Source organism: Micromys minutus (genome assembly GCF_963924665.1).
Source record: "Micromys minutus genome assembly, chromosome: 9".
NCBI classification, from domain to species: Eukaryota; Metazoa; Chordata; class Mammalia; order Rodentia; family Muridae; genus Micromys; species Micromys minutus.
The window spans coordinates 53053982-53066559 of NC_137978.1; the positions used below are offsets into that span (position 1 = coordinate 53053982).

At 50.8% G+C, this 12578-nt stretch overlaps 1 protein-coding gene across 2 annotated transcripts in view; it reads right to left on the reverse strand.

The window, feature by feature from the left end:
- Window positions 1-2656: 2656 nt before the first annotated feature.
- PAX7 (paired box 7) overlaps window positions 2657-12578 on the reverse strand; it is a gene marked incomplete at both ends in the record, with an annotated part of 93285 nt that continues 83363 nt past the window's right edge. For both annotated transcript variants that reach the window (XM_080921330.1, XM_080921329.1), the window contains 2 exons: window positions 2657-2772; window positions 9878-10124. In XM_080921330.1, the coding sequence (XP_080777456.1) occupies window positions 2657-2772; window positions 9878-10124 (363 nt within the window). The remainder of the gene's footprint in view (window positions 2773-9877; window positions 10125-12578) is intronic.

The window sequence follows — 12578 nt, forward strand, 5'->3', positions numbered from 1 at the left end:
TTTAAGCATATAGATTTATATATAAAAAGCAAATATTCTATCAACAAACAGCACAACGTCACATTTTCAACTACCATACAATGAGTTCAGAGGGACCTCCACAGAAGAACCAGTAGCTACTTGAGTGACATGGGGGGCACCCCTCTTATCTTCCTATTGACTCTATTTACAGGGGTTGGGGTGGGGGCTGTTTCTGGTCCAGCCTGGCCGCTGGAAACTGGGCTTCTTCTAGGCTGTGCTCAATCCCAGAGGGACGGTGCCTCTCATCTAACCGATGTCACCTCAATGGTGATGTTGCAAGCTGCCCAAACAAGGCTGAGTTTTACAGATCAAGGCAGATTCACAAAAGGATGAGATGCTTGGGGAAATCTGTTGAGGTCAAGGGCTCCCCCAGAACACAAGTCCCACTTTATACCCAGATGACAGCTTGGAGAAATGTTCAGAGGCGTTGCATGGAATGAGAAGCCATTTTGTTTTCTCCCGAGCAGGTCTCTGGTTGCAGTTACTCTCGTGGGCAGATGATCATTGTGATTGGTCCAAGCACTGGAATGTTGCTCCTGGGACTGGGTCCTGTGGATGTCACCTGCTTGAAGTCCCTGCTTATAAACTATACTCGGTGTGAGGAGATTCAGGTGCATCCAGAGCTAGGCCTCCAGGGGGCAAGGAATGTGGAGGAAGATGCATTTGGTCTTCTGAAAGGGATGCTTGAGGCTGTGAGAACTTCAGAAGGAGAACCTGGCTTCCCAAGGGGGCAACATGGCTTTCCTCTTGTCCAGACCTTGAAGAACCCAAAAGTCTCCTTCCCTTGAAATCTGGACTGAGCAGATGAGCGCCATCTGTCTGGTGCCACATACCACATGTCACCAGAGCGTCAGTCTGCTCCCGGTTATTAATGGGTGTCTCTAAACCACAGATACGAGCTATCCTCGTCATGGCTTGGGACGGGCTTCAGATGATGGGTCTAGAGATAAGAAATAGGCGCACATTGGTCACGTGTTCATGTAGACAAGTGTCCCAGTGTCATGCCGGTTCAGGTCCCCAGGCCAAAGGAAGTCCATTGGGGCGTTTGAGCATGATAGCTGGTCTCTCTAGGAATGTCTTGCTTGCTGAGGGCAGGAGTCATGGACTGGGCCAGCAGGCGGTCTTGTGTGTATAGTGGCAACAAGCAATCAGGTCCAGGGTTCCTGGATCTGGTACTGTGGGTTACCAGCCCTGGATGAGAGTGGTCCAAGGGTAGGTTATAGCGAGGGAGAGGATAAAAATGGATGCGATTCTGATAAATACAGGGTGAGAAAGAGCCCTATGGAAGAGAGAATGAGGGCAGGCTCAGCAATCCAGCTCCTCCAAAAGACCCAGCTCTAAGAGAGGGAAGGAGTGCAAGGGAGACTCTGGAGTGCTTAGGGAAGGTGCCTTGTCCTCATTGCTGGGACTTTTAGCATCTTCCTCTGCCCCGGGGTGGGTGGGGATGGGGTTGAGTGGCTTAAAAACAGTGCCCAGGGTGCACCGTGCCTCGTGAGGCAACAGAAGCCTCCTGACTGAGCAGCCATCATTGAAAACTGCTTCTCTAAAAAGAACAGAGGTGTGGCCTTCCACTGAGATGCCAAGGATATTGGAGCATCTTCTCTGAGGTGGACCAGCCATTTTGTCTGGTACAAGAAGGCTCTCTGCATTCAGTGGCATCAAGAGCCTTTCATGCTGGAAGATGGTGGCCCCTTTTCAGGGGACCAGCATGTGTGAGCAGGTTCCCGGGTACCAGCAAGACGGTGTGCAGAACTCCAGGCATATGGACTTGAAAGCTCACTCAGACTGTCCGAGTCTGCTTCGTGTCTCCTGTAATCTCAAGGCCTTTTTTTTTTCCTTCCAGTTGAGGAGACAGGCAGGTTCTGTGGGCGGCCCAGGCCTGTTACAATGGGCAAGCCTCTATTACAATGAAGCCTAGGAGTCCTGCACCTCCTGATGCTGGACCTGAGTGAGACCAGGCATTCTGAGATAGCCCATGGCCAACAAGCTCTGTCTATGTGCTTCCTACCCACTGCTAGATTCTTCTCCTGGTCTCCTGATGCCCAGCAGGATGTGTAGGGACAGTCCCAAAGTCCTCTGGATTCCTAGGTAAAGATGAGATGTTACCTGCTTTCTCCCCTGGGAGTACCATGGGGGGCTCATCTCAGTGTCCAGTGAACAGTTCTGGTGCTAAGCAAGAGAGAGCTCCAAGCTCTGACTGAGGATCCCCACGAGCTCCACCTGCACCTGTGGCCACGGCACCCAGGACTCAGAGGTCACGGACGCCAGAGCCTTGTCTTTGGCACCATTTCCCTCTGATAGCTAGGTGCTTGGTTCAGATTGAGCCCCAATCTCTGCACTGAGGCAGGATCAAGGCCATGACACCAGAAGGGTGTGAGCTTGGGGGGGTGTCACTGCAGAATGGCTGGGAACTCCTCTGGAGGAAGAGTGGGAGGCAGGAGGCCACTCTGGGTCATTAACCATGGGTGATTGGCACACTGGTTGTCCGTAACCAGAGGGCTGCCTGTAGGAAGGGAAAGGGTTTCTTCCCAGGCCTCCTGCGACCCCACGGGGATGAGGGGACTGAGGTGGGGAAACTCAGGGCTTGGGAAGGGCTAGATTGGGCCACTGGATAGGGCAAGGTGCCCTGGGGACCCTAGTAGGCTTGTCCTGTTTCCACAGGAAGAAGTCCCAGCACAGCGGAGTGTTCCCCAAGCTTCATACGGCGCTGTGTGGACAGGCTCACGTTTTTAGCCAGGTAATCAACAGCAGCTGGAAAGAGAGAGAGAAGCTTCTAGAAACTGAAGTTCTCTTCATGCATTCTTCTACTTAACCTCCATCTTTCTGTCTATTCAACCACCGTTCCATCCATTCTAACCAGCTCTCTTCCATCAATCCATCTATCTTCTGTCCATTCATTCATCTGTTTACCCATCCATTTTTACCAATTTACCCATCCAGTCTCCTTTTCTTCCATTCTTTGCCCATCAACATATCTATTCATCCATCCACCACTCCATCCCTTCTTCTAACCATCTATCCTTCATTCTTTCCATCCATCCACCCACCCATCCATCCATCCATCCATCTATCCACCCACCCATCCATCCATCCACCCATCCATCCATCCATCCATCCACCCATTTATTTCTGATTACCCATCAAAACTAATGATCTATCCATCCATTTTCTACCATTCATTCTTCTTCAATTTATCCATACATATCATCTTCCATCTACACACCTGCCAACCTTCTCATCTCTTTTTCCATCTACACTACTCAGCTATCCATTCTTTTGTCCATCCATTCTTCTATCTATCTGTCTATCCATTTATTCTTCTGACCATCTATCTATCAGTTCCTCTTTCCTCTGCTGGATACTTTTTATTGTCAACGTCACATAGCTTAGAATGACCTGAGAGGTGAGCATCAGTTGAAGAACTGTCTAGCTCAGGTTGGCTTGTGGGCATGTCTGTGGAGAACTGTCTTGACTGCTGATTGGTTATTAAGAAATGCAGCCCACTGTGGGTGACACCATTCCCTAGGCAGGGAACCCTAAGCTGTATAAGAATGAAGAAAGCCAGCCAAAGGTAAGTAAGTAGGCAGTATGGACACACTGTTTCTCTTTTCAGTGTGGGTGTGATGGGACCAATTCAAGTTCTTGCCTTGACTTTCCAGTTATCATGAACTGTAACAAGGAAGACACAGATGTCTGTCATGTGCAGCCACAGTTGCTAGCCTGTGAAGCAAGTGGTCAAGGCATCCCAGGGTACAGGATATTACCTTTAGGTCCTGTGACAGGAGCCAGTGCATCCCCAAAGGGCCACCATACACACAGCGGCCAGAGGGGAAGTAGAAAGTTATGGACCAAGAGGCACAAGGCTCCCTCTGTTACTTGCTCCCTGTAGACTGTCTCTGTGCTTCCCCAAGCAGGGGGAGGTGGAGCCAGGATGCAAGGGACACAGCTTGATGGCTAGGACAGGGAGGCCAGAAGGACAATCTCAGTAGCTGGTCATTAAATTTAAATTCCATGACTGCCAACCTTGAGTGTGATCTGGGGCCCACCAGTTCAGCCTCAGTTTCCTTGTTTGTATCATGGGATATGGACCAAAGAACTACGGGGAAAGTTAATAGAATCCACACACAAAGTCTGAAGGTAGAGTGGTGCTTGTGAGCTCAGGCCCAGAAGAAATGTGACCTTTAGCAGCGACATTCCTAAGTACATGTCTGGCCTTGAGGTTTGAGCAAACTTTTCTTCCTTTGTATCAGTTTATCTATTTGAAAACTGGGGTACAGGCACCATTTTTTGTTTTAAACATGCTGTCACAGAAGGACAAGCCTCCCAAACCCTAAAGGCAATGCAAATGTCCTAGGGTGTCTTTGAATCTTGTGTGTGCCTTCCCAGCCAAGTTCATGGTGGGTAAGTGGAAGGGAGTTCTGGGCTGAGTTCCTGGGCTGGAGGATTTGTGCTCAGTCTCAGGATCCCAGGGAGCAGGGCAGAGGCAGCTGTGGCCAGCCTCTCTTGGCTGTGAGTGGGAAGTTGGGGAGTTCCCAGCTCTAGCTGTAGGAAAACCTTAACAATAGGAGCACACTGTCATTTCTCCTTCAGTGTCAGGGTCCATGGATCAGTAAGCCACCCTCTTAGAGGGGTGACAGGCACTGAAGGGATAGAAGCAGAAACGTCAGAGAGCTAGCCCTATGAAAGCCTGCTCCCAACGCTGTACTCAGGGTACTTTTAGGTACTATCCCAGCCCTATAAGTCAGGTAGTGTGACTGTCCCCTGTCCCTGTTTGACAGAATGTGGAGCCAAGGTCTTTAGAGACTCTGACTAAAATCAGTTGGTTCCTCTTATGCTTCCAGACCCAGGCAGCCTGGTTACAGCTTCATAGTCTTGGGCCTCCCCAGCAGTCTCTGGGGAATGATCCTGGGTTTGACCATTCCTGGCACTGGTCCCTGGTGTGCATACAGCCCTCAGGGACCCTTTGCCCTTCTTTCCCACACTGACCTTTTCCACTCCAGGCAAGGTTTACCAAAAGCACATATCACCTCAGTTGACCTTTCTTCAATCATAGGAAGCTGTGGCTTACTTTGCCTCGGTCTACCCCATGCTGAGCCCTGACACTGTAGTTATTCTGGGTGGGCTACGAGGTCCATCACTAAGGCATGATAACAGCAAAGGCAGAGCCCATACTTAGTTGGTGCTGACTGTATACTTGGGGAACGTGAGTTCTGCGCCTTGGGCAGGACGGTTCCACTTGGGAACTATGAGAACCGAGGCAAACACAGAGTTACCCATGGACACCCAAAACCAGGTCCTAAAGCCCACGCAGAAAGCCAGACGTGGTGGTGTCTGGACCCCAGCACAGGGGAGACAGACAGCGTGCCTGATGGTCTGCTTAGTAAGTCCAGGCTAGTGAGAAATGCTGTGGATAGTGTCTAAAGATGAGACCTGAGCCTGACCACTGACCTCTACATGCATAACTGCACACCATACACATGATCACATACATACACACATGAACACATACACACACATGAACACGTACACGCATGAGCACATAAATAAAGGAAAAAAATAAAGACTCATTTCTCTGGTATGTTTACCCACTCTGTGCCTCTTTCCTGGTTACCCTACCACAGCACACAGTAGGAGCTTTCCCTCCTTGAGGTAGGCAAGGAAGCACCTAGAAGCCAAACCTTCCTGCTGACTCCGCAACTTCCAGAGCACCCAAAGGGCCAAGCTGTAGGGTTTGCTCACCTCTTTCTAGGGTAGAGCCAAAAGGCTGGGTGAGAGAAGACAGGAAGGTGACGTCCCTCATTAGGGACTCTGTCAATAGCCCTTGGTGTCCTTCTGTCCTTCTGTGTCTCCCTTCTCCTGCCTCACACCCCGCCTGGGCTCTGAACGTCTCCAATTACATTAATCAAGAGTTGGCAGGAGCCAGGCCAGCAATGCCAACCGGTAAACAGATCTCAGCCATCAGTAACTCGTCAGAGCCTCGGCCCCAGAGGAGGACCCTTCTAGACACAAATTCTTATTAGAGTTGTCAGATCTATTAAAATTCTTTTCACACTCCTGAGTTCTATCATCCCCATCATTAGTATGGCCCTGGCCTCTGGGAACACCGGGGCCATATTAATCTACCATGTGCCCCATCCCTGCCCCCTCTGCCCCCGCCCACTCCAGGGACGGTTAGAGATGGGCAGATGGACGGACACAGCCAGAGCCAGAAGATGTGAAGGTGTCTCCGGGAAGATGAGAGACCCTAGGAGCTGGAGGCGGGGTCTGCTGCATAGGAGTTGGGTCACATATGTGTTTCAAACACACCTGAGAGAGGCTTCTGAAGACCAGGATGCAGGTGTGGCTACCTTGCCCACCAACACCTCTCTGGGTACCATTTCTGTTATAGACCGTGAGGGTGACCAAGCGCACAGCTCTGTGTAGCAGTGGAGACGGACCACACACTTAGCAAGTCACACCTTGACTGTGTGCACATGCTCAGTGGCACACACACACACACACACACGTCTGCATACAGGAGAGTGTGTAACCAATCAGTACCAAGTGTCTTTACACTTTACACTCACCTGTGGTCTGAGGTAAGAAAGCTGAATCACAATTACCCTGCTGTGGGACCTTGGGAAGACTATACTACCTTTCTGAGCCTAACAAACTGAGGAACAGGAGGTGTGAAATCTTTGTGACCAAGGAGCATGTATCCCACACAGAGCTGTGTGGGCTAACCACAAGCATGGGACAGGAGGCAGCAGGCGGCAGGTGAACCAAGACCAACACAGGGGAGTCCAGGATGTGTGTGACTTTCCAGGCGTATTAGAGAACCAGGCCTTCTGCGTGCTCAGGGATGTTGACTGGTGGTTAACGGAAATGTGACATGTCCTTGGGCTGCCCCCAGAATGTTAACAGAAAAGAAGGCAGTGTGACTGGAATGGTTGAGAGGATGTGCCTCGTCCCCAGACCCATTTTGCAGGCGGGAAAGCTGAGGCTGGGTGTGTGTCTTGTGCCATGGTGACACATGGTGGCAGAGGTGCCTCAGTAAGTAAAGTCTGGGTAGAGCTAGGAATGATGGCCCCAAAGGAGCTCTGAGCTCTCCCTGCAGTAATGGAGGAGCAGAGAAAGGAGGGGAGGAGGAAGGAAGGAGAGAGAGGGCAACTGCCTCTCCTTTCTGGCCTCCTGGGCCCCTTCTCTTTTGATCCCCCTCCCCCACCACCCCCGTGCTGACTTTGGGGTTAATTTTATTTCCGAATTGGGCAGGCGCCCCGGAGCAGGGCAGGGGCTCCAGGCTCCGGGTGTGACTAACGCCTGCCCCGGGCCGGCCACGCTGCCGCTGCCGCTCTCAAATGTTTTATCAAGAGCATGTGTGTACTGTGTTGGACTAGGAACATGCGCTAGGTCAGGGGGTCAACCAGGGACCGCGTGGAAAGGCTCCCATACACACTGATGCTCGGAGAGGGTTCATGCAGAGCTGTGCTTCCCAAACACACATTTACATACATGGTCCTGCACATCCACCGGCACACACACAACTGCATACACAATCATGCCCAGGCACAGCATATGAACACACTGAGGCAAGTGTCATGTTCATGTAAGAACCCAAGCATGCCTAATCGTAACATCTTTAAGCACAAGCACATGCCAAAATATACACGTGCACACGAACATATTTTATCTGCATAGTGGTTATACACATTCAAACCACACACACATGCCAGTGTGTTCACACACACACACACAGACACATAAGCCCATAAGAACCCACTTATGAAAATTTAAACGTGTACATATTGCCACCACATACCCTCATATGTATGTGTGTCTGCGTATGTTCCTACGAAGCCACACGGAACGGTGATTTGTCTGTACATGTGTACAGTTACATGTAAGAGTACACACTCACATTCAGCACACATTTACACACACACCGACAACTCACCTATCGGAAAGTTGTGGACACTTTGCAGCTGCTGGATTATTCAAGCCGCATTGATTGTGCACAGTGAGCGCACGGACACTTGGACGGTAAACAGTCCTGTGATGCATACATGCTCATACGCACATGGGAGGTAGAGGCCCACACAGCTGGCCCTCATTTAACCGTGGAGGCCAAGGCCACGAGGTTGGAGTGGGCTGGGGGCCTCAGGAAGCAGAGGTCAGTGTGGCAGGACCAGGCAGCAGCTGGAGAGGGTGCCCTCAGGCTGGAGGCCCTACTCTATCCACACACCCTCCTGATTAGTTTGACACCAGCAGGTGAGGCCTTTGCTGGAAGGTGGCAGGAGGGCAGCCTTGTGACCTTTGGCTCCCCTATCCTGTCTGGGCCTGCCCTGCTGCTGGCCCCATCAGGCGGCAGCCAGAGGTTGTGGCCAAGCGGGCCTTGCCCAGCTGTTGGTCTGAGAGTCTGCTGTTGCTTTATCAGGCCAAGACACCAAGGGGACAATGGGCGGAGCGGGTCTGTGAGACCTTCGAGACTTTAGAGGAGTGTCACACAGAGAACCCTACTGCCCCCACTTCATGCCACAAGCCGCTGGCTGTCCTACACTTGACCTGCACCTAGCATTATGGGGAACAGACTCTCAGATGTTTGCTTAATCGTATGTCATTCAAATGTAAAAACGGATCTTTAATTTAGTTGGTTCGGATTGGAAAGCTTACAGGTCTGTCTAGAGAGACTTGGGTGTGTCGCGCTGTGTCCCCAGCAGCACCGTGGAGAATTCTAAGTGCTGATGGGGAAAAGCAAATTCAAGCCCCATTTGGGCTACAGAGTGAGTTCAGGCCGGTGTGGCCATCTTAGTGGGCCTTGTCTCAGATGTAAAGCAAACAGAGGATTAGGGCTGTAGCTCGGTGGTAGTGCTCATCCCTAGTTTGGGCAAGGTCCTGTGTTCGAGTCCTAGTACCACCACAGGGACAGCAACAAAAGCCACAGGGTTTTAAAAACAAGAGTCTGAACAAAAGAATACAAACTATCTCCTGGGCATCTCCTGTGGATTGCCTGAAACAGTGATCTGGGTGAAACAAAATATCTTAATAAAAGAATCCCACGTTTCTCCTTATAAAGGCTGGTCTCTAGAGATTGTTGGGGTATTTGTGGCTCTCAGGACGGAAGTGGTGTGTGTGTGTGTGTGTGTGTGTGTGTGTGTGTGTGTGTGTGTACAAGCCCGCATTAGTGTGTAAGGTGTCTTCACTAAGAGGTGAGTCACTGCATCTGATGACCAGCTCAGAACATCTTAGATCACCTCTGCTTCCATTATGCACCTCAGTTTTCCCACCTGTTAAAGGGACATCTGGGCCTACGAGATGGCTTAAAGGGTAGACATAACCCTGAGTTTGATTCCCAAACAATGTCGAAAAGTTGTCCTCTGACCTCCACTCACGTGCCCCCCCCCAGACAACACACACACACACACACACACACACACACACACACACACATACAGAAACACACACATACATCAAACACACACACACTACACTATACACATACACACAGACAAACACACATATATCACACAGACACACAGAGAGACACGGACACACATGTACTCTACTATGAATTTTTTTAAAAAGAGGACTTGAGAGATGGCTCAGTGGTTAAGAGCACTGGCTGCTCTTGCCAAGGGCCTGGGCTGAGTTCCCGGCACCCATAACATGACTCACAACCATTTTGTAACTCCAGTTCCAGGGGATCTCACGCCCTCTTCAGGCCCCTTCAGGTACTGCATGCACGTGGCACACAAACACTCAGACACGCAAAATAAAATAATTTAAAAATTCTTTTAAAGAAAGACACCCTCCGCCCTGACACCGCCTTACCCAGGAACGAGTCAGCCCCCCTGGAGATGGTCAGCGAGGGGTCACTCACTTTGACTGTACTGGCTGTACTGATAGCCAGCCACGGGGTCCACACTGTAGCCGGTGGTGCTGTAGGTGGGTGGGCAGTAAGACTGCGAGGTGGGCAAGCTGTCTCCTGGCTTGATGGAGTCTGCGCGCTGGCTGCAGCTGGCTGAGATGGAGGAGGCAGAGTCCAGGCCCCCATGCAGCGGGGAGATGGAGAAGTCGGCCTGGGGCTGTGGAGGCACAGCGCTCGGGTTGCTGAGGATGCTCATCACCTGCAGGAGAGACAGGCATGCCACAGGCTGGACCCCAGGGCACTAGCATGCAGGGGCGGGGCCAGGGCAGCTCAGTGAGTACACACTACACGCGCATGCCCAGGGAAGACAGTAGTGTCACAGCCTCGTGCGGGAGATGGGACCTCATCTCCAGCGGCTTTCCTGCCCAGGTGCGAGCCCGAGGAACAAGAGCTCCAGGAGCAGGGCAGGCCCTTTGTCACTTCTCTGTCCCTTATGGCCTAGTGTGAGGGGTTAGCCTCTGCTTTCTGCCAAACCGCATGCATGAATAAATCAACAGGTAAATGCAGAGATGGAAGGGACAACCCGGACCTATCAGTGGGAGGGCAGAATGGCTGAACGGATGCTCGCAAACATAAGTGATAACTTAACGATTAGGAAAGGGGAGCCCCAGACCCGTCAGCTGAACAAGTGAATGAGTACACCAGTCAGATTAGAGGTACACTGAAGTTATCAGCAGAATGAATGAATGAATGAATGAATGAATGAATGAATGAATGGACAATGGATGCATGAATCAATGAGTGAATAAATGAACTAACTTCATAAAGGGTATCCTGAACCTATCAGCTGAATGAGTGAAGAAATAGATGGATGCATTAATGAGCGGGCATATACTTATGTGAATTAAGAAATGCACTAACTATACAAGACTCTGGCTCTATCAGTTGGATTAATGAATGAATGAATGAATGAATGAATGAGTGACTGAATAAGTGAATGAATGAATTAACATGTGGCTGAATGGATAAGTGAGTGAGTGAGTGAATGAGTGAATAAATGAGTGACTGAATAAATGAGTGAGTGAATGAGTGAATGAATGAATGAATGAGTGAACAAATGAGAGAATAGAAGGATGAGTGAATGGGCTCTAACTAGATAGGGGGTACTTAGGGTCTGTCAGGGATGCTTTACTTACTGACAGACCGAGAGGCTGAATGAATGAATGCACACGAGTGAGAGATAAATTTACTAACTAGATAGAAGGCACCACGAAGCTATCGGCTGAAGGGATGAACAAATGAATGGACACATGCACGAATGAACAAATGCACTCACTACTAACGGACACCCTAGGTCTCTCAGCTAAAGGGGCAAATGAATGAATGAACTGACATGTCATGCATTCCTCAGTGTCCTATCTAGATGATGGTGTCTCTATGATCACAGAGCTTTCCTCCAGGAACTAGAGGATCGTGCCTCCCCCATCAGACTGGGATGGCCCGTCTTCACACGCTCACATGCTTACACACACTTACACACACACACACACACACATGCATACACACGTATGTCTTCCTGGTTTAACGACCCCATGCCCTTACTGTGCCTAAGACAAGTGCCATTCCTGACTTTCTGGACTTGGAGCTCCTGCCTCTTCTATGCCAACGTAGAAAGCCTATGCTTTTGGAATTTCATTTGTTTGTTTTTGTGGGTGTGGGTGCATGTCACAGCCTGTGTGGTGACCAGAAGACAATTCATGGCATTGATCAGTCCTCTTCTTCCACCACTTGGGAACTGGGGATCAGACTTACATTGGTCAGGCTTGGCAGAAAGTGCCTTTACCCACTGAGCCATCTCACCAGCCCAAGGCCTACATTTTATTTCTTTTTTTAACAGCTCCCCTGAGACCCTTCTGTGACCGTTGGCCCCTGCTGCCTCTGGCCTTCGCTCGCGACCCTGCTTGGCCTGTGGGGTCCCCAGACTGAACTCTGCAAACTCACCCTGAAGGATGGATGTGGGGCCACTGGGGTGCTTGTGGGTCATTCAGTACCTGTGCCAAGTCTATCCCTGAGCCCCAGGCTGAAGGCCATGGAACGTCAGAGCAGAGTCCTGGCCTCTGCCCCAGTGGGAGAATTCACTGAAGAATTTTCAAAATGAGCCAAGACCCTCAAAGCACAGAGAGAGCACCGAGGTGTTTGACAGAGATAGCGCACTCCCAGGACAATAGAGACCAACAGTGCTGGTGATGAGTCTACAGGGTGACAGAGCACAGTCACCCAGAGGTATCAAATAAGAAGACCAGCTCTGCAGGTCCCGGGCCTCCAGCGACCTCCTGGAGATGCCACCCTATAGGAAAGAGGCCCTGGGCTAGGTGGTTTTCCCAGTGGCGTGTCCTGAACAGGCTCTGAGGCAGGAGAACAGCTCAAGAGCAGACATGCAGGTTCTCTAAGCCCTGGACAGAACGGGGTTCTCATGCTGAACAGCTGTGTGTCTGAGGGGGCGCGGACAGCCCGGAAATCTCATGACCTCTGAAGTCCTAGGGAAAGGGATTATGAGGGTGGCTGAGTCAGAGGGTGGTAGGGAGGATGAGGGGACCTCTGCCGGGGACATGCTCTGCCTCAGGCCTGGCTCAGAGGTGGGAAAATAGGACCCGGTTCTCACAAGCTTCCTCGGGTACCCCTCTCGTCACACCTCTTCCTGGCCATTTACCTA